At 38.0% G+C, this 24,948-nt stretch overlaps 1 protein-coding gene across 6 annotated transcripts in view; it reads right to left on the reverse strand.

Moving 5' to 3' along the window:
* frmpd3 (FERM and PDZ domain containing 3) overlaps positions 1 to 24,948 on the reverse strand; it is a 51,942-nt gene that overhangs the window by 15,255 nt on the left and 11,739 nt on the right. For 2 of the 6 annotated variants that reach the window (XM_008420024.3, XM_008420020.3), the window contains exons 2-6: positions 4,899 to 5,011; positions 3,757 to 3,911; positions 3,549 to 3,651; positions 3,211 to 3,256; positions 2,471 to 2,575 (exon numbers count right to left, since the gene is read on the reverse strand). In XM_008420024.3, the coding sequence (XP_008418246.2) occupies positions 2,471 to 2,575; positions 3,211 to 3,256; positions 3,549 to 3,651; positions 3,757 to 3,911; positions 4,899 to 4,939 (450 nt within the window). In that variant the 5' untranslated portion in view covers positions 4,940 to 5,011. Of the gene's footprint in view, positions 1 to 2,470; positions 2,576 to 3,210; positions 3,257 to 3,548; positions 3,652 to 3,744; positions 3,912 to 4,898; positions 5,012 to 24,294; positions 24,793 to 24,948 lie in introns of those variants that run through there. The other 4 variants (XM_081611586.1, XM_008420023.2, XM_008420022.2 and 1 more) reach the window with 4 other exon arrangements.

A 24,948-nucleotide genomic window follows, 5' to 3' on the forward strand; every position in this document is an offset into this window, starting at 1 on the left:
AATATTTATGCCATATAAAGAAAATTGGATGAAGGAGAGTCATAAATGAGGGGCTAAATTCAACCTTGCTGCCTTTACTCAGAGCACTCTGACAGAGAAAAGATCTGATATGCAGTGCAGTTTTTCTTAACTTGGATCAGATGAAAAAGGAACTCTCCTCTTAATGTCAACTTATTTTACCTCATGCAAAAGAATCACGAAGAAAATGACTCTGTTCTCAAAATGTAGAACAGATTTTCCTGGATTTGTGATCAGGAAAAAAAAAAAAATTAATCCAAAGGTAATAAGACAAAGCAGAGAGATTTTTCATGACATGCAAGAGAGAGTCTTGAAAGCCTAAACAAATGAAAATCGCAGAATTTCTCTTAACATTTCCTCTATTTCTTACTTTCTATTACTTTCTTTCATCCTAAAGGTGAGACATAGGAGACACCTGGGCAACTCCTGATCATCAAAGAATAGTTGTAATGTAAGAGCATGTCCCGAACCGAGAGCTCTCAAAAAAGGCTGCTGTTCTGTGTAGAGCGTGAACTGATTTTTCTTGTTACAGCTACGGTGCACTGGTGAAAACATTAAAACCAGCTCCATTACTTCCCTTTACAAACTCCATCCTCCATATCTGCTCAAAAAAAAAAAAAAAAAAAAAAAAATATATATATATATATATATATATATATATATATATATATATATATATATATATATATATATATATATATATATATATTCTTAATAGGTTGGTTCCCATGCTAATTACCAATGGCCCTGTCAGGGCAGAGCAGATGTTGAAGTCAGGTGTAATGAAAAAGCCAAACCGAAGTGGCTCCACAAGAGTCTGTTGTTGCTTTATTTAAAGAATCGTGACTTTGTGGGTGTGATGAGCAATACTGCTGTCTTTGTTCTTCCACCAGTTTCAACTAAAAAAGACCAAAAATAATTTATCCTTTCATGTTTGCTCCTTTGTTAAATTGATGATGCTTGACATCTTTGTGAACTTTGCAGCATTAATGTTATTTATAAATCATTACTGTAAACTTCTCTTGCTGGAAGGTGTGAGCGTTAGCAAGGAACGGCGCTGTTTCTCTGTGCAAACGGCAACAACGTTGAGTGATTACGATAAAGCTGCTGCCACGTAGCTTTTTTCCTGTATTAAAAACATTTATTTTGTGGGTTTTAAACTTGAAGTACATTTTGCTGAACAAGTGTTTGAGGATGAAAGGTGTGGAATTCACAGTCAGGTTTTTATTTTTATTTATCCTCAGCATAGACAGAGTATCTGCATAGCTTAGCATGGCAATGATTAATGTTATTAGGGGGTAATTACTGTGACAACTGAGCAGCACATTTCATAAATAATTTTACATCTCATGTTTCAGACATGATCATGTGCAATTTTTTACGAGTTTTTGACATGTCCAAAAAAATCTTTGCAAGTCTGGCTTAGCTGGGGATCACATTTTGTGTGGTGATGCTTTATTTACTGAAAGCTGCACATCTTCCTGCACCCCTGAAATGCAAGAAAGGCAATAGTGTGATAGGGGTATTTGGAGAGAGACTCGTTCCCCACAGGGAGAAAACATCCGAACATAAGCGCCCGGTGCAGTGAGGAACATACAGAACGTACAGAAAGAGAGAAAAAGGAGGAAAGAGTGGAGCCATTTTCACTTCAAATGAAAAGCCAATAGCAATCATAGAGGGTCGCCTCATGTTCCTCCTTTCTAACACCTAAAATGCAGCCTTGACTTGCCTTGCTGGTTGATTTCACAGCCATTCATATTCTGAAACATGTGAGTAAAACAACTCGCATATTGGTCTTATTTGGAAGAATCCGCAAGTGTTGGCCAGGGTGTCTGCACATTTCAGTAAGGTAAATTTAAAACTTAGGGAAGATATTTTTTAAATAATTTACTAGACAGCTAAATGTTTTGCTTAAAATTCCTTACTAAAGGGTGCTTAGTGCCTTACATTACAACTTTTCTCTGGGCAGCTACCCAAAAATAAATATCACAGGAAGTGTGTTTGGGTCAGTAACCCACTTGTCCTTACTGTTCCTATTAATGTAATCCTTCCATCTACCATTTATAAGCTAGGAGCTCCCAGCACATGATCAGAACCAAAGACTTCTGGATGATAGGCGAAACATCCAGTTGCTTTCTGTTTAAGCACTTAGGATCGTCATCATGTCCTTCGTAACTTAAACGCTGGAGCATTTTTTGTGTGTGGCTGTTTTCAAACAAGTCACAAGTTGCACTTGAGAAAAGCAAAATTTGTCAAAAAAAAAGCAATTTATTTAGTGTCAAAAAAGTTGACCAAACTTCCCATCTCTGTCTGATGCACTCACATAAAGTAGAGATAGAAAAGAGAAATGGTTTTGCTCTTTTTTTTTCATGTTTCCTGCTAAAAAAATAAAAGCCTGCAAAGAAGGGGACAAAAGGGTAACAGCAATTATTTTAATGCAGCTAAAACTTACTGAGTCCGGGTCGCTGATCGACACTTGCTCTGAAAAGCGCACTTTAGGAGGGTTGGTTCGCAGGCGGGCCTTTTTGGCTGCACTTATGAAGGCAGACTTAGGTGACTAAAAACATAAGGAGAGTGATGGTTACTCTGTGAAGCTTTGCTGATCGATGTACGACTTACAAGTGAGTCATGACTCGCACTAAAAAGACATGCATTAAAGAACCGGCAAATAAATTGGGTGTAAAGTTGCAGGTGCAAGATTTAAATGCAAACATCATCCACAAAAGAAAAGTTTCTTTATTTGAGATTTGTCTAACCTTTAGAATTTTATGTAGACATATCATAACTCTATCTTCCAAATGATAAGATTTATTTTAATGTTGTTGTTTTTTTTATCTTTATGCAACAAACAACATAAAATCTTCTGCTGGTTCTTACCAAGACGAATTGTACATTTCTATTGTTTTCTGCAGGGAGTTATGCATCCACATAAAACTCTTGTTTATTAAAGTCTCATGTGGCTGTTATGTCCCCACTTGGAGTTGTTGTGCAGGGTTACCAGGAAAAGAAATTACTCCAGTGTACGGCGCAAGGTCATGAATACTAATGCACGTCCTCACTCTGCACCACTGGAACAGTCCACTGCACTTTGTTTAGTCGTACGATTCAAACGGAAAGGGGAAAAAACTGACGAGGACAAGGAGGAATCTTCAGGGAGGAGGGGATGAAAGGGAGGGCGCCCCATTGTATTACCTGATGGGGCTGCAGCACAGTGAGAACTATGGTGTCTTTGCAGCGTCTGTTGAGAGACAGCAGAAAGTAGAGGGGGTTAGATAATGCCACACAGAGTGCAGCACTGAAAGAATAGTTTTTATCTGCTGCTTTATTGCTGTTCCTTGGCTGCAAAAGGACTGAGTCATCCACAGGTTTGCTGTTGATGCTGTGAGAAACTGTTTGTTCTTTTGAGTCCATCCTCTTTACCCGAGTCTTTAGATTTTTGTTCCCATTTGCCATTGTTGCTGGTCCCCTGACTTTAAGACCCTCTTCCTCCTCCCACCCTCCCTCCCTCCTGGGACAGTAAAGGATGTTACCTTACAAGGTCTATGACTCTCTCTCGTGGCGCGTCGCTCACCGTCTCTTCGTTTATGGCCAAGATCTGGTCTCCAGGGAGAAGTTTTCCAAAGGAGGGGCCGTCTATTGAGAAAAGACATACAGTAAAAAAAATTATAGTCTCATCTGATGAAGTCCCTCTTGTTCACGTCCGGTGTCCCTTTTTTCCAAACATACATGCTGACTAACCGGCAGAGACGGAGCGAACGATGACAGGCCTCTGGCTGCCTGCTATGAAGCCGAAGCCTTGTGTAGGGTGGCGCTTGATGGTAACCTGTCGAGCTGAAGGAGGACTCAGGGTGCCACAGTCCATACCATCGTGGCTCTCCTCTAACATTTCAGTGCTGTGAAGTAAATGCAAATTCAGAAATTCAGAATTTATTTGCAAGTGTCACTTTGCAACATATGGTGTCACTTTGCAATCCCAAACTGGGATGTATTTTGTTGGGACATTGTGTGCACATTAAGAAGTGTGGCATTCAGCATTTCCGCATCAACACCTTGATAATAATCTTTTACTGCAAATACAGCTGCCAGTCTTTTGGTTAATGTCAACACCAGCTTTGTACATCTAGAGACTTCTGGCTCAGCTCAGTCAGACTGTATGGAGGGTGTCTGTGAACATATATTTTCACAGACACTTGATGGGAATTAGGTTTGGACTTTGACTGCACCATATCTGTGTGGATATGCTTTGATCTAAATTATTCCATTGCAGCTCTGGCTGCATGTTTAGGGTAATTATCTTCCTGAATGGTGAACCTCCAACCCAGTTTAAAGTTTTAAGCAGCCTCCAGCAACTTTTGTTACTGGATTGGTCAGTGCTTTTCTGAGTTTTACAACAGCTTTCTGGCTAAAGAAAAATAAAACCAAATCAACAGAACATGATGCTGCCGCCACCTCGTTTCATCATGAATTCAGTTTAATGCAGTTTGCAAAATGCATTATGTTTACTTTTCACGTGGGCCAAAACATTTCATACTGGTTTCAACCACATGTTTGCCACATGCTGGTGGTGCACTGTTCAAGACAAACTGCAAATTGGACTTTATGCTTTTCCTTCAGCACTGATATTTGTGTCCTTCACTTCTGTAAAGGTTTGTGTAATCTGACTAATATGTGTCCCATCAACAGATTCTTACACTGTTTTGTTTGGAAGCTAAACCCACTTTAAATTTCATGACAGATGAATCTCATGGAAGTAAATTGTGAAAATTTGAGCGGGCTCAGGAAGCATCACTATTTAAAAAAACACCACCAGCTGTCCACTGGACAGGAATAAAACAATCCCGTGCTGATTTATTGATAGGCTGCTTGCAAACAATCTCCACCTTTCACATGCGTTCGTGTGTCCATCCTGGACCTTGGCCATTCCCTGAGAGGAGGGAGCAACATGGGACGGGGTCGCGCTGCAAAGGCTGCTCTCTGTGTCGCAATCATCCACCTGTTTCACGGGAAGAAAGCAGAAATAAAAACAAACAGGTGAGACGTTCTGTTTTCTCGCCCGCAACCAATCTGCCTCGTAAAGTTTTTCCACATAAAACAAACCGAAGTAAAAAAAATAAAAACAGAGTCAAGGATGTTGGAAAAATATTTGCCTTAGGTATCTGGCAGCAAAACCCGCAATTATGAGGAACCGGCAGCACACAGAGGATGTAACACATTAAGGGCTCGGAATCTGACAGTTTCTGCCTGCGTGGACCGCACAAATGCTGCGAACCACACATGCTCTTTTACAGATGCCTGCGTGGGTGGCCGTGAAAGCAAGGCTACTGAAAAAGAGTGAGTGTGTGTTTGGGGCAGAAAAAAAAAAGGGAAAAAAATGGAAATCATTGTGTGAGAGAGAGCAAAACCAGATATTTATGCCCATATCCGCGATGATTGCTGACTCAAGATGAGACGCGGATTGTGATGTTAATGGTGCAGATGGGCTGGAATAGAAAGATGCAGACAAAAAGCATGGCTGAACTATCCCGGTATTGTTATGCAGGGACACAATGTTGAGAGCCAATATCTCTCTGAGTGCCACAGTCAGTGAAAAAGAGGAGGGCAAGTCAAAATGGTCAATAGTTTAGATTTATATTCTTCTAGGATGTTGCACTTGTGCAGGGCTATAGGGGAGCATGGATTATTTACAGTTGCGTCATGCATCAATAATTTCTACCTTGTGTCACTGTGTTAAATAGAAATGCATTACATTAAATACAATTGGTATTTCAAAAATAATCATTTACAATATTGTGGGGAAAAGTTTTTGCACCCTCAAGGATTTTATCTGGTTTTGCTTTCTGGTCACACTGACCTGTTACTTGCCATTAAATAAAACCTATACAACCATGATAATCTTTTTCAAATGATGATTTTATTTTTCAAATAAAAAAATCTGGTTATATGTGACAAAATGATGCCTCTTTAGAATCAAGAAATTAGTTAAATTGAACACGTCTGACAACAGGAACAAAGGCATGAAGCCATGCACTGATCAAATGAAATTCAAAATCAGATAAGAAACAAAGTTAATGATGTCTGTCAGTGTCGAAAGTGTTATAAAGTTATTTATGAAGGGGTGATATATATCAGGAATGCTGCAGTGGGTCAAATCCCACCTTTTAACACATGTGAAATGAGGCAGACTACTCAACTCCAGTTTGAGATAGTTCTTTGAGAGCTATTATCTTCAACTGGAGAAAATGTGAACCAGCGATGAACCTTTTCAGAAGTGGCAGGCCCAAATTTCTCCAAAAGCGCATTAACTAGTCATAAGAAAAGAGCTCAGAAACACATCTGAAGAACTGCAGGCTTCTCTTGTCTCAGTTAAGGTCATTGCTCATATTTTAACAATAAGAAAGAGTCTTGGCAAAATTAGACCCATGGGATACTGTAGCTCTAAGACAAAAACACTTCTAACCATAAAAAAAGAACAAAAATGTCCAGAAAACATCTTGATCTTGATGATCCACAAGACTTTTAGTAAGGCATTCGGTGGACTGACAAGAGAAAACTCAAACTTCTTGTTATAGTATCTTTTTTTTTAAACTAGCACACAGCTTCAGACAAAGGAGCTCATGTTGACAGTGGTGAGGTGTTGTTATTGTCTGACCCATAACCTTTTGCCAGTTATGGGTCTGTATCATATGCCATAATTGATGAAATCATGAATTTTGCTTTTTGACAGAAAATCCCAAAGGAAAATGCCTGACAGCCACTTTGGGATCTTTGGTTCAAGAGCAAGTAGGTTATGCATCAGGACAGTGCTGTATTCTTACGAACTGTTCAAATTCAGAATCTGCAAACTCTGAATGGCTCAAAAAGCCGTTCTGAACTTTGTCAATACTGACAAAGTTCCGTATTGAATCTAATCGAGATGCTGTGGCAGAACTTTAAAAATGTTGTGCTTTGACAGGAGCAAAACGACATTTATTGTAAATGCCACCGATCTGGGATGGGCCGGGGAGAGATTACTTTTTCACATTAAGCTAGATTAGCTGCGATTGCATTTTTCTTGTAATAAACACAAAAAAACATCTAAAAACTGCATTTTTTATTGCCTTTGATAGGTTTTGAACGCTACAAAAAATGTATTTAATGATCTGATACATGTGAGTGAGGGTGACAAAACAATCCAGAAGAAATCTGTAAAAAGGGAAATATGTTTTAACCCGTCTGTTTATAAAATATTAATTTCAAAGAATCTTTCAGTATTCAGAGTTCGTGTCTTTTTCACTGGCCTGCTATAGACATATCAAAGGTGCGGAGATCAAAGATCCTACTCTTGCTTGTTCTGCCTCTGAAAAGGAATTGTGTCATTTTGATACTTCCAATTTATTCTGGCGGAGCTGATGTTTCCCACTCATCCTTCCACTCTCTTCTAATGTCATTTTCTTTCCACCATCTGTTACTGGAAGCTAACCCGTCCCATACATCTTCCCTCTGACTGGCGGTGTGTGAGGGACGTGCAACGATTGCAGAGGGTTAAGTCAGAAACACCTTCGGAGCCTGATTTGTAATTTCCGTGATGAGAAGATGACATTGCAGCGAGTAAGGAACGCACTGGAACTAAAATAAATCTGAAACGGTGCTCTGCCACCAACCTGATTGTTATCCAAAAAGATGTTTCACTCCTCCCCCTTTTCCTTCTTCGCCCTGTTTACTGTCCCGGGGCTTTTTGGATGAAACTCGGAGTTGGCAGCTTTAAATTCCTATCACAAGTTTTGGGGGGATTAGTTTCAGCAACCAGAACGAGTGGAGCAGTAGGACCTAACAGATGGGCGGATGATAAAGGCGGCCAACGGCCACCGCAGCGTACACGTCTGCAAAGATAAACAGTTACTCAGCAGAGGGAGCAACCTTTTGCTAAATGAAGACACAGGGGAATTCTGTCAAGAAATGATCCCCAAGGACATTGGCAGGCCTTTCGTTGCTATGGCTACAGCTTTACTATGCTCGCTGAAGCTATGGTTGATGGAGGGCTAGTGGGTGGACGGCGATAGGGATGTATGAGAAAGAAAGCTAACCAGACACTCTTTGATTGCTCTGCAGCAACCATGGCCAGATGCCAGCATTTCCTCAGGCACTGGAGGTCAGAGCCTCGCGTACCTGCTCTGTTCAGCCGTCGGGGTTTGCAGCAGCTCGGCGCGCCTCGGGGTGTGGAAAACCGACCTTTCTCTTATTAACCCTGTGGGCCTGAACTCAAACACGTTTGTTGTTGACACCGTAACAAGGGTTGCCGCATTTTCATTCAGCATGTATGTTCCCCAGGGAAATTTTAATTAATCTTGAGGTCTTTGCATTTGGGATTTTTTTTTAATGAACATTATCCTCAGTGTCTTTTTATATGTATAAATTTGCCTGGGTACATAAAGTGTCTGTGCAACTGTGAGGAAACAACAGCTTCACATGAAGCAAATCTCTTGAGGACAGATTTGCTTCTTGTTTTCTAAACAAATCAAAAGAAAAAAAAAATCTAAATCGATTCCAATCACACATTCATACTATTAAACACTCTTTGTTTAGCTCCATTTCAAACAAAGAATTTTAGTTCAGTAAATATTGTTTCACCTGTGGCTATATGTTAGTTATATTAGGGTAAGGAGCAGCAGTGCAGGAAGATCATCAGATTTTCTTTATTACATAATAAAACATGAGTACATTTTACGACTGTGCTTATTACTTAATTATATTTAAATACATTTCTTTTACATAGTAGAATTACAGATGTACTGCGAAATGAGTAGGAAACTTTCATAAAAGTGTTCAAATATAAATCTAGTCGATAAGAAAACCGGCTTTTCTTTGAGAAACAGATGAACTGAGAACCATTGAGTACAAGGTAAAAAACAACAAGCTCTTCTGTTCCAGTCCAAGATTCTGTGAAAATTCAGGACACTTGTTAATAACCAGCTAGTATTTTATAAGAATTCTTTATTTTTTTGTATTTTCAAACGATTCTGACACTATTGCATCCTACTCTGATAATATTGGAAAACAGAAGGCCCTGGATTGAAAGGCCTTTCCTCACCACAAAAACACGCCAATGCATACAGAGCAAGACACTTAAAAGATATTGTATGCCAGAAGAAACTTATTGTTTTTCTTGATAAAGTTTCCTTTAAACAATAAAGTATGTGTCACAAGTGACCAGTCCAGGCATGCTGGCTGCCAGCCTATCTAAAGATATTGCAAGTGAGTAAGTCTTCTTCTCATTTGCCCAGTTGCCACTGCTGGTCTACCATTATAAGCTGACTTATAATGGCTATAGGCTTCTGTGACACCAGATGGGCAATAATAACAGGTAAGTAAGAAAGCGAATAAACCTGTGGCACAATAGGACATCAACATATTGAGGGAAAGTACAGGATGAACCAGAAACACAAAAATAAACAGAACATTTCACAGATATACCCAGAAATGCAAAGGTAACAAATCACTAAAATACAATCTCCAAGTAGATCAAAATTTGTCAACTAAACAACATTTCAACAAATTGTGGCACATTCAACTTAACAAAAACCTAAACATCTTTATTTGGGTTTTTTGACTGTTTAATATTGATATTAATTGGTTTGAGGTGATATACGTCAGATAAGAAATTTAGGCATTTTGAGCCGTGTGAATTTCCAGATATTTTACTGAATTGTCTGTGGTAAATGTTACTGGAAAAAAAACCCTGCTCACTGCAGTCTATTTTAAGGATTTAAAGTGAGCCACTACTCACACTGCTCTTTTAGTGTTAGTGTGTACATTGGACATTTTTGGAGACAGCCAAGGTCCTTCAAGAAAAAGAAAATGGTTAATCTTACTCAAAATTTTACTGATTCAAGTAGTCGTCAAATAAAATCAGAGTCCAAACAACTGGACTGAGATTTATGGCTACATAAGGCACAGAAACAAATGCTTTCAAAATAAAATTACTGAACAAGATACTGATTTCTGCCTTGCAGTAATTGCTGTTTCTTTGTTTAATTGATACATCAGTTAAAGATATAAGGAATCTATTTCAGTTTCAGTGAGCATGACACTTCATCATGGCACCTTTAATTATCCGACCACTTTCTTGTTACGCTTGAGGAGTTTCTTTTTACTCGTTTTACTCCAATTACGATTGTTAATTGTTATGCCCACTGATTAACTGTGTCGTAAAATGCCAGAATTATAAATTGTAATTTGTTGCAAAGATTAAATCACATTCGAAAACTGGGATTTGGGTGGCACTAATTGGAAACTGGGGAGAGCAGTGAACAACTGCATCTTATGGGATCTTTGACATTGGAACGCAGACAATTGCTCATTACTTAGTATTCATTATGTACAGAGAGAGTTAGTATCCTCCATGTTAGGTCAGACACTAAGAATTACGTTAACTGAATTAGAATGAAGCTAACCAAACAGATATATTTAATATTTTATGTTTAGGTCAAACATTTTTTTTTTACTACAGCATCACAGAAAAATCCTTCCTCACTCTTGAGTTCAAGCTTCCAACTTTTCGTATTAAATGTAGCAAATCCTTGATATTGGAGAAATCCTGTTAGTATCACTGAAGAGGCAACACAATAATCTCTCCACTGTACTGTGAAATGAGCCTTCTCAGACAAAAAAATAAAATAAATCTCTACCTGTTTGGCCTCCGGTAGTTTTACAAATATAAACACAACGTGGGAACCTGACTTCAATATGCTTTGAGCTTCAAGTTTCACTCAGAAATGTGGCTTTTTGTTGACATGATTTGAGATTTGTGTCTTAAAGTAATTGGGGCTTTGGACTGAAAGACTCAAATGAAAGAATCCACTGGGAGTGAACTTTATCTTGTTACATATGAAGGGTGACCCTGACAGACGCATAAATCCTACAGGAAAGCAAAACCTATTCCTTCTTCAATTGGAAAAGTGATGTTAGAAGTAGTCGCGTGGGTCCTCTCAGACCAAGTTTCCGTGGTGTGTTTTATCCGGACAATTGGATCATTTAAAATCTTTGGCAGTACTCTGACTAAAATTGGATGCAACTCCCATTGTTTTATCATTTTAATATCCTGTCCTGTCTCCCGCCATTACTTCCGTTTTATTCAGTGCGCCAATAAAGACAGATTTATTATTTGAGATCAACGTCGCATTACCCTTTTTAAACTTTTTTTTTACTTTAAACCTGCTTTAGGTTTTTTTCTAATTCATGGGAATAGATTTACAGGATATATCCTCCCTTTCCCTGCTGCCCACTAAATATTAAAAACTGAATCTCTGTTAGTCTTAGTTGTCTTGATGTTAATGCAGATGTCATTGCTTTCCTTTGAAAAATAATAATAATAAATCATGTTGTGAAGATCCAGGTTTCACCTACAGTTTATGTAGTACTCCCATCACTAACTTCATTTATCCCTTTGGCCAAATGTCCTTTACAGATTGAGCCAGATTAAGTCCATTTATCAAGATCTGCAAACTTTTTTATCACTTTCACTTTCTGAAGTTGCTGCCCATACTGCAGCTGTTTTATAAAAGTTTTGCTGAAGATATCCCTTGAATGTTTACAGATATTTGTGTGACTTCTCAATTGTGTTGTCTAACCACACAATGGTCCGCTTTGTTCTTTGAGCCCTCAATGTAGAACCATGCCATACAAATGTTACGTCATGCTAAAATTTCATTTAATAAATTAACATTGCCTACTTGCCTCCATGGGAACAATTATTACTCAAACATCATTAGTGTGGCATAAAGGCTGATTGCCTAATAACATTTTGCCCTCTTTTTCATACAAAACAGCAATAAACCGTTGAGGCATGGGTTCCATCAAACCTCTGAAGGTCAACTGAGGCGTCTGGTGACAAGATGTTAGCAGCAGATGCTTTAAGTCTACGACGGTTTGTGTTATTTTTCTCCTCAAGTCGTTCCTGAACTATTTTTGCTTTGTGGGAGGGCCCATTATCCGGCTGAAAGAGGTCTCAGCCATGTATTATTTCCAAGAAAGGGTGTAAAAGGATCTGCAACAATGCTTAGGTAGGTGGCTGAACATTGCCCAGAGCATCACACTCCCACGCTGGCCTTGCCTTCATCCTATAGTACATGCCGGTGCCATGTGTTCTCTGGGTAAGTAATGATTATACCGCAGTCATGCATGCAATCTAAAGGAAAATGTCACTTATGAGATGACAGAATTTTGTTCAGTTTTCTTGGTCTAGTTCTGATGTTTGTGTATTTGTGCAAAGGTTATTAACGCAACATAGTCTAGTTAAACAGTTAAGGAACTGTTAATGGTTTGTTGTCAGTCATCACAATGGCAAACGACTGATCATGAAGTGATTTTCAAGTGTTAACTGTGAGCTGACAAGGATTGATGATAAGGCAATAAAAGCAGGAATAAACAACTGCAAAGGAGGAGAAAACAAGGAAAATATAAGACTATTTCTCATAAATACAGAAAAATAACTAAACATAAAAAATTGGTTTTAGCTGCAACTGAAGACAACGAGAAGAGACGTCCCTCAGGATGATTTTTGTAGACGCTGTAACTCATCGAACATGCTGACGTCTTGTCATTCTGTTCTGAACTCCAAACTTCCTCTCTGTCTTTTTCCTCCCTCCTCAGTGAGTCACTTTGTTTCTTTTTTCAGCACATTGATCAAGACGAATGATGAATGACAGTGGACTAACTTTGACATAAACTCTCATGCATTGCTAGAGCATTTGTGATGCGTTTCTGCTGCTCATGATATGAACCGTGAAAACGGTTTATACAGCTCATAACATGGACAGAACAAAATGATGTATATGCCTACTTCACGCATCTATAATTAAAAGCCTCCCTCAGAGTGCATTTGCTGTGTTCTGTTATTGTGACAGAGGATTTTTGAGGTGTTCTGTTGTTTGTACTTGCAGATTATGTATAAACAGGCATGCTGTGCAGCATAGTAAATGTTTTACCATGGGTTAGATCGCCAGGAAAATAAATCTTAGATGTCTATTCCATCCACACATGGCTGCTGCTTTCACTTGCCTAGTCTTGACTCGTCCACTGGTTTTGCTCCGTAGATCATAACTTATTGTGCCGTTACAAGTATGATTATTCGCAAGTATGATTATTCCAAATATCCCTCCTCATTATGCAAAAAATGCATATCTCTGAACTAGGAAGTGACATATGAATGTATTTTTAATGTTATACTGCCTGAAAGAACATTGACATTCTTTACAATGTTTTCAAATGTTCTCATCATGCAACCAAAAACTTTAATTCATTTTATTTTGATAGACCAACAAAAAGGAGCAAATAACTTAAATGAAAGGAAAAATAATGAATGGTTAAAAAAACACAACAAACAACAACAAAAAAACATTTACAAGTAACATCTAAAATATGTCACTTCTTGCTGTATTTAGACTATTGAGTTAATACTTTGTAGAAATATGTTCTGCGGCAGTTAGATGTGCAAAAAACATGGAGTGGAGTCTTTGGCTGGATTATACTGGTGAGGAAAAAAAAAACATGAACTGGATCACTGTCGTTTGGAACTGAATTTAACTAAACCGAAAAAAGCTGGAGTAACGTCTCACATTATGTTAAATAATTGATTATTGTTGTTTAATTTGTGTGTATATGTGTAAATACATTTGAGACTTGTGGGAAAAATGGTGGTTGTTGGATTTCTTTCAATTAATGTTTAACGTAATAAACAGTTCTGTTTTGCATCCTTTGTGTGGGTTTTGTGTCCAAAGGTAAACAAATATAACTGAACTTTTTGTATGTGAGGAGAGACACCTGGTAGAGGCCCCAAAATTTGATTAGATGTAACCATCACAGTTATAACTGGAGGGGGGGCAGAAAAATTTCAAGATGAAAGAATACTCTCAGAGACTCTCTCTTATATTAAGTTATGCACTTTTAAAAATAAGTTGCTAGCAAGGATGAAAGTGACAAGACTTTATGCATCTCATATTTCTTTCCTCCATAGGTACAGGTTCTCTATGCTCAAAGCTAAGCACATATTATGAACGACATTGAATAAAAACACACTGTCCCTGACCATGATCTATGTAAAGACTGGATTTGTTTTTATTTAACCTTAATTTACACAGGTTGTCCCATTGAAATCCAAGCCACTGACAAGAAAAATGATTTATGTTTAAATTTTTGAACTTTTACTCAAACAACACTCTCATTCAGTCATTAATTTACTTATCTCTGAAAAGCTATTCATCAAAAAATAACTGAAGTAATTAAGAAAATAAATTATATATATATATGGAAGAAGTGGCTGGGGAGAGGGAAGTCTGGGCCTCCCTTCTGAAGCTGCTGCCCCCGCGACCCGACCCCGGATAAGCGGAAGAAAATGGATGGATGGATGGATATATATGGGAGAATGTTAATTTGAAAGAGAAGCCTGATTATGCTGAGAATAATTGCTAAACGAGTTGTTTCCAGAGTAAATGGAACCTTAATTTCCAACGATAAGTTGAGAAAAGGAGTATTCTAATCACTCTTTAATCAAATGTTAAGATATTTTATTTAGTTCTGTGTTGACTGCAGTATTGGAAAGAGAACTGAAAAATGTTGTAGTCATTTATCCAGTCACTGGAAGTATAAAGAAATTACCATAATATTCAATTGCTGTTTTATTGTTGAGTTTAAAAATGGCTTCAGCCAACATAAAATATAAAGATTGTTCAACATGTCAGAGCCTCTTAAGTTTTTTAAAATGATGTGATTATTAAGACACAAATTTTTTTTTACTGAAACATGAAATCCCAAAATATCCTGTTTAAATAACATTCAAGTTTTAGCAGGTTGTTGTCTATGAAAATATTCCTACTTTTTTTTTTATTAATTAGGTCAATCATTTTTGACTGGAATATTTACACTTGAACATAACTGGGATTCACCTTTTAGGTCCTTTCTAAAATATTTTGACAGATTTAGGCCCACAATCTACCTTTGGTAAGTTCAGGTTTGGGGTTTTTCAAGCTTCTGTTGTGTTTTCTTGGCAGCAGGTTTCTAGTCGTAGTCATTTGTAAAACCATGAGATGTGGACTTTATTTTTTTAAATATATCTACACCTTTCTCTCCATAGTAGGCTGAATTTTATTTTTACCAGAAATTATTTCAACTACTTTTTTTCTACACCTGTGGTGCATTCTAAAGCCACAAAGCCTGGTCAGTGTGAGCAGATTAAAATTTGCAGCAACGGCTGGTTTCTAATATAAGACGGATGGATTTGGTAAAATGCGAAGCTAAATCGTCTCCACTCTGGGATATTGTCAATACAGAGAAAATCTTCTACTTTATGCACCCATGAAACTGAAGGTCGGTTTCAGGCACATACAAAGATGTATAAATAGAAATATGTTTTTCTAACATTCAAACTCACATTTGCTTGCTGCTGCAATGCATGGAAAAGGAAATTTTAATAAAAATTAATTTCTAAGGTTATACTTAGATAATATTGTATAAGTGTTGTAAGTAATATTCTTTTTTTTTTAATTAAACCAGTCTATTTTTCAATATTGTAGTCCCTTTCCAGCACCCCTGAATATGTTTGCATCTTTTAAAGTCGTAGCATGGTGATGCAAAAGGGCAGCAATACAGACACAGTCATTGATCTACATAGTTACAGGGAAGAAATTGAATGCTTACAAGATGAAAAACCAAGATATAAATGATCAGCCATCAGCTCCCAGTGATGGGGAAGAGATCTGTTTTCTCTGACGGTTTCTTTTGGATCTATGATTTCTGTCTCAAGATGTTTGTCTTGTGCTATTTTTGAGGCATGCGTCAGTAAGTTAGAGGAGACTGCTTTCTCTCGAGACATTTTGAAGCCACTTGTACTCTGGCATAAATCCAATACCGAGCTTTATGTGGTCTCTGGATATTGTTAAACTTTTTTCTCTCATGTAACTCTTTACTGCATATTTCTTTTCCAGTTCTGTCTTTCTAAGTTTCATGGATAGACCAAGGTTATCAGTGAAGGCTAATACACCGGATCTTTACAAATTCGATTCCTAATTGATGTTTCTTATTGGGGTCTTGTTTGCAGTAGAAATGGACTGGTTACCGGTATCAAGGTATGCCAAGGTTTTAAAATGTGATCCATTAAAACAACTTTTTATGTCATTCCTGCAAATTGAAATCATTTTAATGCGGCTCCAGAGAAGGTACTGTGGAAAACAGAATCGTTTGAGGTGTGGAGTAGCGCATCACTTTCAGCTGAAAATGTTCCGTGTTAGTTGATAAGGAACTGCAAAATATTACCAAAACAAACAATATGTAATGATGTTGGTGAATGTTGCTTGCTACGTGATAATGATATGACTTGCAATAAGTAATGAAGTACACAAGGGAGTTATTTCTTTCTGCTTTGGGTTTGTTGTAAGCATACATGGCATGTAGTTTCTTAATGTCTTTACACTTGGCCACCAAATTAAGCATCAGAAACTGTTAGGAAACATTAATGCATAGTTAAATGATTAGCAGTGACATTGCAATAAATTTGCATCATATATTGGCTGTTTCTGAAATGTTTCTGTGAAAACGAAGGGAGCTCACCTGCCACTCTATAAAGTAACACTGTTCTAAAACTCCGGTCTTTGATTAAACATAATGTGGAAGAATTTTTTTTTTTGTAGAATTTTTATATCATGTCAATATGTTACATTACATTAGACACAGGAAAAATAATGGTGTTTCTAATCCAATGCTTTTGTGCGCAAATACAAATAAACAGTTATTTTTCAAGGCCATGAGATACCATGAGAATCTCACGGAGTTCACAGTCCAGACAGAGATGGTGTAGTTTTTCCATACACAAATAAATCAATAAATAAATAAATAAAAATAGCACGGATGGCCGCAGAGGTCCAGCGGCCTGTATAGCCATTTATATCATGCAGCCGCCCACGTCTGGAAAGTGAAATGCAGAGTGGCTGTGACAGCAGCAGAGCAGCTCTGTCTCTTTGCTGTCACCCTTCACTGAAGCAAACAGTTCTCTGCAGCTTGCTTGACAGCAGAACGATTCAGAATGACACTCATTCTTGGAGAAGTACAGCATGGCTGCCTCGCCCTCCCTCTCTCTGGTGTTCCCCGACCCATGAGATATCACCCACGTGCCCCTCCCTGCTCCGCCCTTTTTGTAACTACCTATAAAGTGCTTCTCCTTCCTTCTGCAGTCTGCAGTGCTCAGCTCATTTCCCACACTATCCACACATTCTGTGTTTGCGCCTCGGCCTAATATCCGTTTCCCGCAGTGTAAACACACATTTCCACAAACGCTCTGCCTGTAATATATTAATTCATACATTGTGTTTAACTGCACAGAAAACAGTCTTAGCAGCTTCTCTGCTCGGTTTCACACAGCAACATATAACGAGCTGAAAAGAGAATATCAGTAAGCGTGGTACAACAGCTCGCTGCTGACTTAAACGTATAATGACAAGCTGAGGACAATCCAGAATAATTCTGTAATGAGATGAATTGTGTGGTCTCCTAACCCAGCTGCAGCGTGACACAGAGCATGCTCTGTGTTTGTTGTCGCTGCTTTCCAATAGATTTCAAGCCTGACGAGTGCTGCTGTTTATTTACCTGATGAGGTGATTCCACTCATCAGAGATTAAATGTAAAATGTCAGATTTCCTCCTCTAGCGCAGCGTGTTGGCTCTGCCTGTCAAAAGGCTCCATGCCTCAGGTTCACGCAACAGTCAGGGGTTGATTCATGACCCAGGCTCCCCGCTGTCAGAGGTCTCGCTGATTGAAGCGTCTGTAATAGTTCTCCCTCTGCTTCCTGTTCCCTTCTCTTACCATTGACTTATCGAGGCCTGGTATGTCTTAGTGGGTGTGCAGAGAATACCAAGTGGCTGTGCCATCAGGGTGTGTAATTATATAGCCTGCTGAGATGCTATGCTCCTGCAGCCTGCACGCTTTGGCCCAGCTAGGATCCACTCATCCACCACATAGCTTGGACCAAAGTCTGCTGTGCCGAGCAGTTTTTTGTTCTTTTCGTTTTTTTTATTCTACGTGCTTTTCTAATGTGTCAGCACAGGTTTCTGTAATGTGTCTCTCTCCATCTAGCTGATGAAACATGTTCAACAGCCCATTAATGGACACTATATACTGAACATAACGACCCTTTTACAGACATTTTAGGTTTTCCTACTACATAGCATGTGTTTTATGTAGCAGCTTTAGTTCTCTGACAAGAACAAAAAACTTCTTTGTACTATCGTATGTGAATACTATTGGAAAAAGTGAGTTAAAAATAATTCTTCAACTCAAAAATTGAAATCCATGATCTAGATATTCATTACACAATAGTGATATAATTTACTACCCATATTTATTTGGGTAAATTTTGGGAAATTTGTCTTATCAGTAAGCTTGGTACAACACCACTTGGAACTCCCTTGTTGTTGAAAATGTGCTATATAAATAAAATGATCTTACCTTACCTTATTTAATTTTAGAAAATGCCATATTAGCCTACTATTAAATTACATTTTTGATTTCTTCAAATGATTTTGTAGCTGCATGGGTTCAACATCATCAACACAGGAACGGCCTGCGTCTGCATTTCTCCTAATAGTATTCCCAAGCCCAATGATGTGTGGCATTAAGCCTCTGATTGGGCTCTTCATCTGTTTTAAAGCCCACAAGCTCGGACTTGACCTCGATCAACAAAACGTAACCAATCTTATTACTGTGCAAGTACTGCACTTCTGAACTTTATCTATTATTTTTTGAACTTCTTCATGCATAGAAATTGATGTGAATATGCCAGAATCTTCACAAATATTTGAAGGACACTTGACATCAGTTTGATACACACTTTGTTGCTGAAAGCTATGCAAACAAACTTGACTTCACCTAACCATATTATCCCATTTAAAGTGTAACATTTAACGTTCCCATCAGAATGGTGCGCCAGTATAATTGTAGAAAGTAACGTCTAAAATACATGCAAAGTATCGTGGGCAACAGGAATAAGGTAGCTAAACTGGATTTGTTTTTGCGTTTTGTGCATTGTATTATGCCGGGAATCAAATTGGTTATTTGATTTTCTTGATTTGATTTGATTCAAGCAGATTGAATTAAATAACTGAGCCAGAGCAAAAAAAATTACAGTTGCCGTTAATATAAGGACTAAAAGTAGCAACTTACTGCGCAAAATTAGATAAATCTCCTGCATTATCCAACATTGGAGCTGTTCTGTTTTCGCTCTTCATTACAACATTGATCTATCTTTGTGTGTCAGGTTCTGGCCAGACCCAGAATCCCAGTATCCTCAGATGACCAGTACGCCTGATCCACTGCAGTGGTGTTTCTGAAACTGCACAGTAGCTGAAAGCATTAGCAAGTTAATGACCTGTCACACACAGCAGACCAAGAAAGCCTATCCTATCCAAAGGGAAATATCAGAGACTCTCTGTAATGAAGTAGCTAAAGTTTGTCCAAAAAGCCCATCTGTTTTCACCCATTCAATTCTAGAAAAGAAAAATTTCCATTTTGGCTGTTTTGTGTGACTGCAAATAAGGTGGAAAAACTTTTAAAAGCTTTAAAGAAAAAAAAATACACAATCCATCATTAAATTCACTTCATAAAAAGATATTTAATCTTCCCTCTCTGATTTGGAAAGATGGTCCTGAGACATTGAGGCACTCTATAAAATGCTGGTGGCTGTCTGCTCTCACCTTCAGTGTGGAGGAAATGAATACATGCTTGGCTGCTCTTGGTGCTTTAATCCATCTAATGCACCTTAGGCAGGAGATGAATATGCAGCTTTCTGTGGTTGGGCACGTTTTAGGAGTCTCGACTGTTGTACTGAAGCAGAACTGCTGACTGCATGCAGTTCTGATTGCGTTTATCACTGTCATGCCCAGTCTTCTTGCACACATTAGTCATGGGGTTCCATATTTGGAAAAGAATAATATGTAATCGTTGTCCTGGTGCTTGCTGCTCTGACACTGTTCACCTTTAGTCATGATTTATAGACCTTATCACCAACACAGGTTGCTTGTATTGCATTTACTCCCTTACATCTATACGCCTCTAGATTTTCCTTGCTAAAAACAATCAGATTTTTATTTTTATTTTTTCTGGAAGGCACCTGATAGAAAGTAAACCAATGTTTATCATAGTTTATCATAGACTGCTAGGATTTGTGATAAACTAGCCAAAAATTTAGCAGTTTTTTTTTTTTTTTCCATTGTTAACAGTTTGGTCAATAAAATCGTTTTGTATCAGCGACCACAGGGTGTTCACTGAGTATGGGGGGGAAAATCAATACCAGTGTAGAGTTTACCAACAAGATTGCAGGTATACTGGTGTGCGGCCCATCATTTTGAGCTTTCTGCAGGACTCTTTTACAAGATCACTCTTTTCTGCTCTCATGTTGGTAAATTAGTAAAGATGAATCATAAATAGCAAAATGAGATCTATTTTATTTAAGCTCCAGTTCTTTCGAGATGTTTTCCACTCATCGGTATTGATGCCATTTTATCCTCCCATTTTAATTAGACATTTGAACCATGCTATGTTCTCAATAGAATAACAGTTCACCAACCCACTTCAACGAATAAGAATAACAAGAACTGGGTGTACATGTTTGAATTTCTTGTGGATTTTCTCTCGTGTACGCAGAGTACCATAAATAAATAAAAGCTACGCCTCGTCTGTACACCTACCATAAGAAGCGTAAATATTACCCACTACATTAAAATGAATTTATTATGCCACAGAATAAATCTTCTTCACTTAAAACTAGATTGCTCACCAGAATAGAAAACAGAGGTGCACTTTTTCTAGTGAAGTGTCTAACTTTAATTGTGTAGATTGAAGAAAATCCACGTTAAATTCAAACTTGTGCACCCCTAAAATATATATTTCAATAAAAATGTCTACTTGGTTGGGTATATGTAGCCTTTTCACCACAACTGTACTGGCTTTATAGTAATATCAACAATCCCTTAAGTTTGCAGTACTTTCTTTTACTTCCTTGCTTCTTATTATAGACAGCATAATGTGTCTTTATAAAGTCCTGGGAGCTCAAGCTGACAAATGGCATGAGAAAATGCTGCTGTCTGCCTCAGCATTTTATGGTAAATTTCACATCTTTGAGTCAGCCGTAAACTTGCAGAGGTGGAGTGGCTTTAAGGTAGTTACTAGCTGCTCACTGCCTCACTCCTTGAGGCTAAGACCCTGTCACTGCTAATTGTCACGGCTCGTATCGTCCCCGCCTTTCTCCACTGCTGTGATAGCCGATGCTTAGCCATGTGTGCGAAGTTTGAGAAAACCAGTGTTGATTGCAAAGTGGTGGTGTTATGACAGGTCCATTGAAAGATTTATGCATCAGTGTTTGTTTACACATCTGTGTCTGCATGCTCATATTCCTGTGGAGACTATAAACTGTCAAAAATGCCGACCAAGAGGACCAAGCTGATGTCCCTGTGCACCGAGTGCCTTTTGAGTGCTTTGGATTTGAAGTTAACACTGGAATTACAAGTTGAGTAAGTGCACTTTTTAGGATTAGCGTTGAAAAAGGTGAAGGTTTATGTGAAGGGTAAGGAGTAGGCTATGAGTTTTAAGGCTATGACGTACACAGCTGGGAAATGCAGGAAATGTATCGTCTCTCCATGATGCTACAATCACTCATACTATATGTACTTGATTGTAAATGCATGAAATAATGCATGTCTTACAGCCGGATACAAATCAGAAATTATTGACCATTGTAAAGAGACTATGAGGCTGTATTGCCGACACAGAGAGTGCTCACGTCAATGAAATATCTGTCTTTATGTAGATTAATGTCCCCACTAAGTAAAAAGGATAACACCTGCCTGCAGGTGTTTGGACCGATCTTCGTCTGAAAATTAGTGGGATTTGTAGAACTATTTGGACCCCTTTTACATTCAGACATCTTTTTTTGCTTTTTTATCATGTTACAACCACAGCCCTCCAAGTATTTATTGGGATATTATGGGACAAAGTAGTGCATGAAATGATAAAAAAAAAATTAAGATTTGACTTTTTATTACAAATGCAAAACTAAAAAGCGTGGCATGCATTTGTATTCAACCCCCTTACCCTGATATTCTCAAATACAATTTAAAGCAATCAACTGTCCTTGGAAGTCTATAATGTTGTATGAATCCCAATTGTGTTTTATATCAACCATATTCAGAATTATTTAAAGATTGATCATCCTAAATAGTTTTATAAAAAAAAAAAAAATACATTTTAAAAAAAATACATTTTACATACGTATTAAAACTTTCGCTGTCCTAACATGAGACAGATAATCTCTGAAAAAATAATCGATCTCCTCCCTGTTCTGCATAATTACTCCGTTCAGTCACAAACAGCTACTCAGAACTAGCAGTAATCAGCTAGCCGCCATGCTATCAGGAAGTTTTCATTCAGTTTCTCTGGATTGTTTATTGTAATGGAACTTGTTTTTGCCTTTGAATGCTAAGTTTTATACTTGATTTTTTTTTTGGCAATGTTGAGAGGTTTTATTTTGGCTCTTTGCCTTATTTAGCCTCTTCAGAGCCTTCATATGTTATCAGTCTGTTAAAGATAGTATTATTGATAGTAGTACAATTTGCAGAATGCCTGTTTTGTTTAGTTTTCTTCTTGGAAAAAGTTATAAAAAACAAGTTTTTGTCTAAATTAAGGTGAATTCATGGTTCCTTTTTCCACATAACCGGTAGTGTTTATGATAAAAACAAACAAATAATTATGTGATCAGTATCGGTGATCGGCCCTCATGGGTGATCGGTATCGGCAGGAAAAAACCTGATCGGCACATCTCTATAACACAGACTTTGCAGAACACAGGTGGCCACTTACCCAAAAATCATGCTCAGTGTATAAATGAAAGTTTTGTTTTTTTGATATATTATGCTACCTGCTGTATTGTACTGCTCTAAGCAGAGAGACGCTTGTTATATTTCAAAAGCTACCACTGACTGCAAGCGAAGATCTAAAGCCAAAATGTGTAAAAACCAACAAGGCTATAGAAATGGGGAAACAGATGAAATGTGAAGGAAAACTAATTATCTTATTACCAGTTAGAGTAATGAAGCACAGGCAAGTAAGCAAACAGAAAAAAAACGCATTGTGTAAAATATGACCATCTTAAGTAGTAGTAAAAGTTAGACACTGGCTGATAACGATTAATAAAATCTAATATCTTTCTGTGCAAATGTGTAAGTTGCAGAAACTTCTAAGTTAAACTATCTCTACAGGTTTAAGCAAACATTTAATTATGTGTAAAAGTTAAAAGGTGTGCATAGTACCTCCTTCCTGTCTGAACTAAATTTCAGTCAAAACATTCTCTGCTGATTTCCAGCAGATTTAAACTGGGCTGCAATAATGTGTCCAAAAAGACAGATCTTGCTCTATGAGTTCATCCAGGTCGTGAGGTGCAAAACACGAAAGGGGGTCGTTCAGATTATTTCATTGTGCATGTGCATACATTTATAGTAGCTGGGAGAGCCATTTTTGCAATGGTAAAATAAGCTACACTGAATGAAACGCAGCAACCTTTGGTTCCACAGTTATAAATAAGTGGTTTTTGGGCTGTGTGCAGCTTAATCTTCAAAACTTTACACTGTCCTCTTTATCTCTAAAATTGAAAAATCCCAAAGTACTTGCAGTGATGGTTTGTGTGTGGTTGCTGATTAGTGTTTGTGACATATTTGCAGAGAAACAGCAGCAAAACTGAACTTCTAAGTCTGCATACCACCTGTACTTCCCCTCATTACAGTTTTCCCTACTGACAATGAATGACACTTCCCTTGCAATCAGCTTGTGTAGTCAGTCAGGAGACAGGTGAACAGGTGCCGAGCTCAGATATGTTTCTTATCGTCAAGCTACCTGCTCCTGGCTCATCAGTGCAGAGCACATGAAAGAACCTTCACACGCATCAAAACCAGCACACACAACAGTGCACACCCTTGAGTGTGAGAGGGAGGAAGAAAAAGTTGAAAAAGGGTGGAAATTAAGATGAGAGTCCATTTTTCAGGGGTTTTTTTTTAAGAGTAAGAATTGCCTTTTGTGTATATGTTCTTTTACCCCGAGCCCTTCGTTCACTGTTCATTCCCAAAAAATATGGCCCGCGGCTGCATTATCCCGACGACATCTCGCCGTCTCATGAAGAGTCATAACCAGGAGGAAACCAAGAAATATAGCCAGAAGCTTTGAGTTGACATTTACAATTTTAATGTGAGAGCTGTGTGTATTAAGAAATACCAGGGGACGCCATCCGGTCTCATCGTCACTGTTCCCGGAAAGCTTATTTCATGCTCCAGAAATCTCCACAAAACAAACGCGCACAAGCAAATCTGTCCGTCTGCATGAGAAATGTACAAGAGGAGACAAAACGGGGATCAGACGGCTTTTAAGGACATTAACAGTGACAACAACAAATTCTGCATCTATGCAATGCTGAAGTGTCTTACACCCGCTTATCCTTGCAGGGTCTTGATTATCTCCTGCAGTCTTTGGCCAAGAGGGAGGCTACACCCAGGGCAGGTTGCCAGTCCATCACAGGGCAACACACAGACACACATCATTTTGATTAACCAATTAACCCAACAATCAGATTTTTTGGACTGTGGGAGGAAGATGGAGTTAAATAAAAAAATGGCCTTTATTGAAGTAAACCAAACAATTCATATGTTGAATATAGAGACAATGGGACTTTTACAAACTATTTGCCAAATGTAATAAATGTGTAATGTAGCAGAACTACTCCCTCTTCTGAATTTAAAGAATATTTTTAAATAAGTGACTAATTTCTAAATTAAGAAAAGTCACATCCATAACCATAACACACCTGAAGAAGCATGGATGAAAAACAATAAAAGATGTATGAAGGGGGAAAAAAAAATCCTGTGCATAAAA

This window comes from Poecilia reticulata, chromosome 10 (genome assembly GCF_904066995.2).
Source record: "Poecilia reticulata chromosome 10, P_reticulata-male-v2, whole genome shotgun sequence".
In the NCBI taxonomy this organism is placed as follows: Eukaryota; Metazoa; Chordata; class Actinopteri; order Cyprinodontiformes; family Poeciliidae; genus Poecilia; species Poecilia reticulata.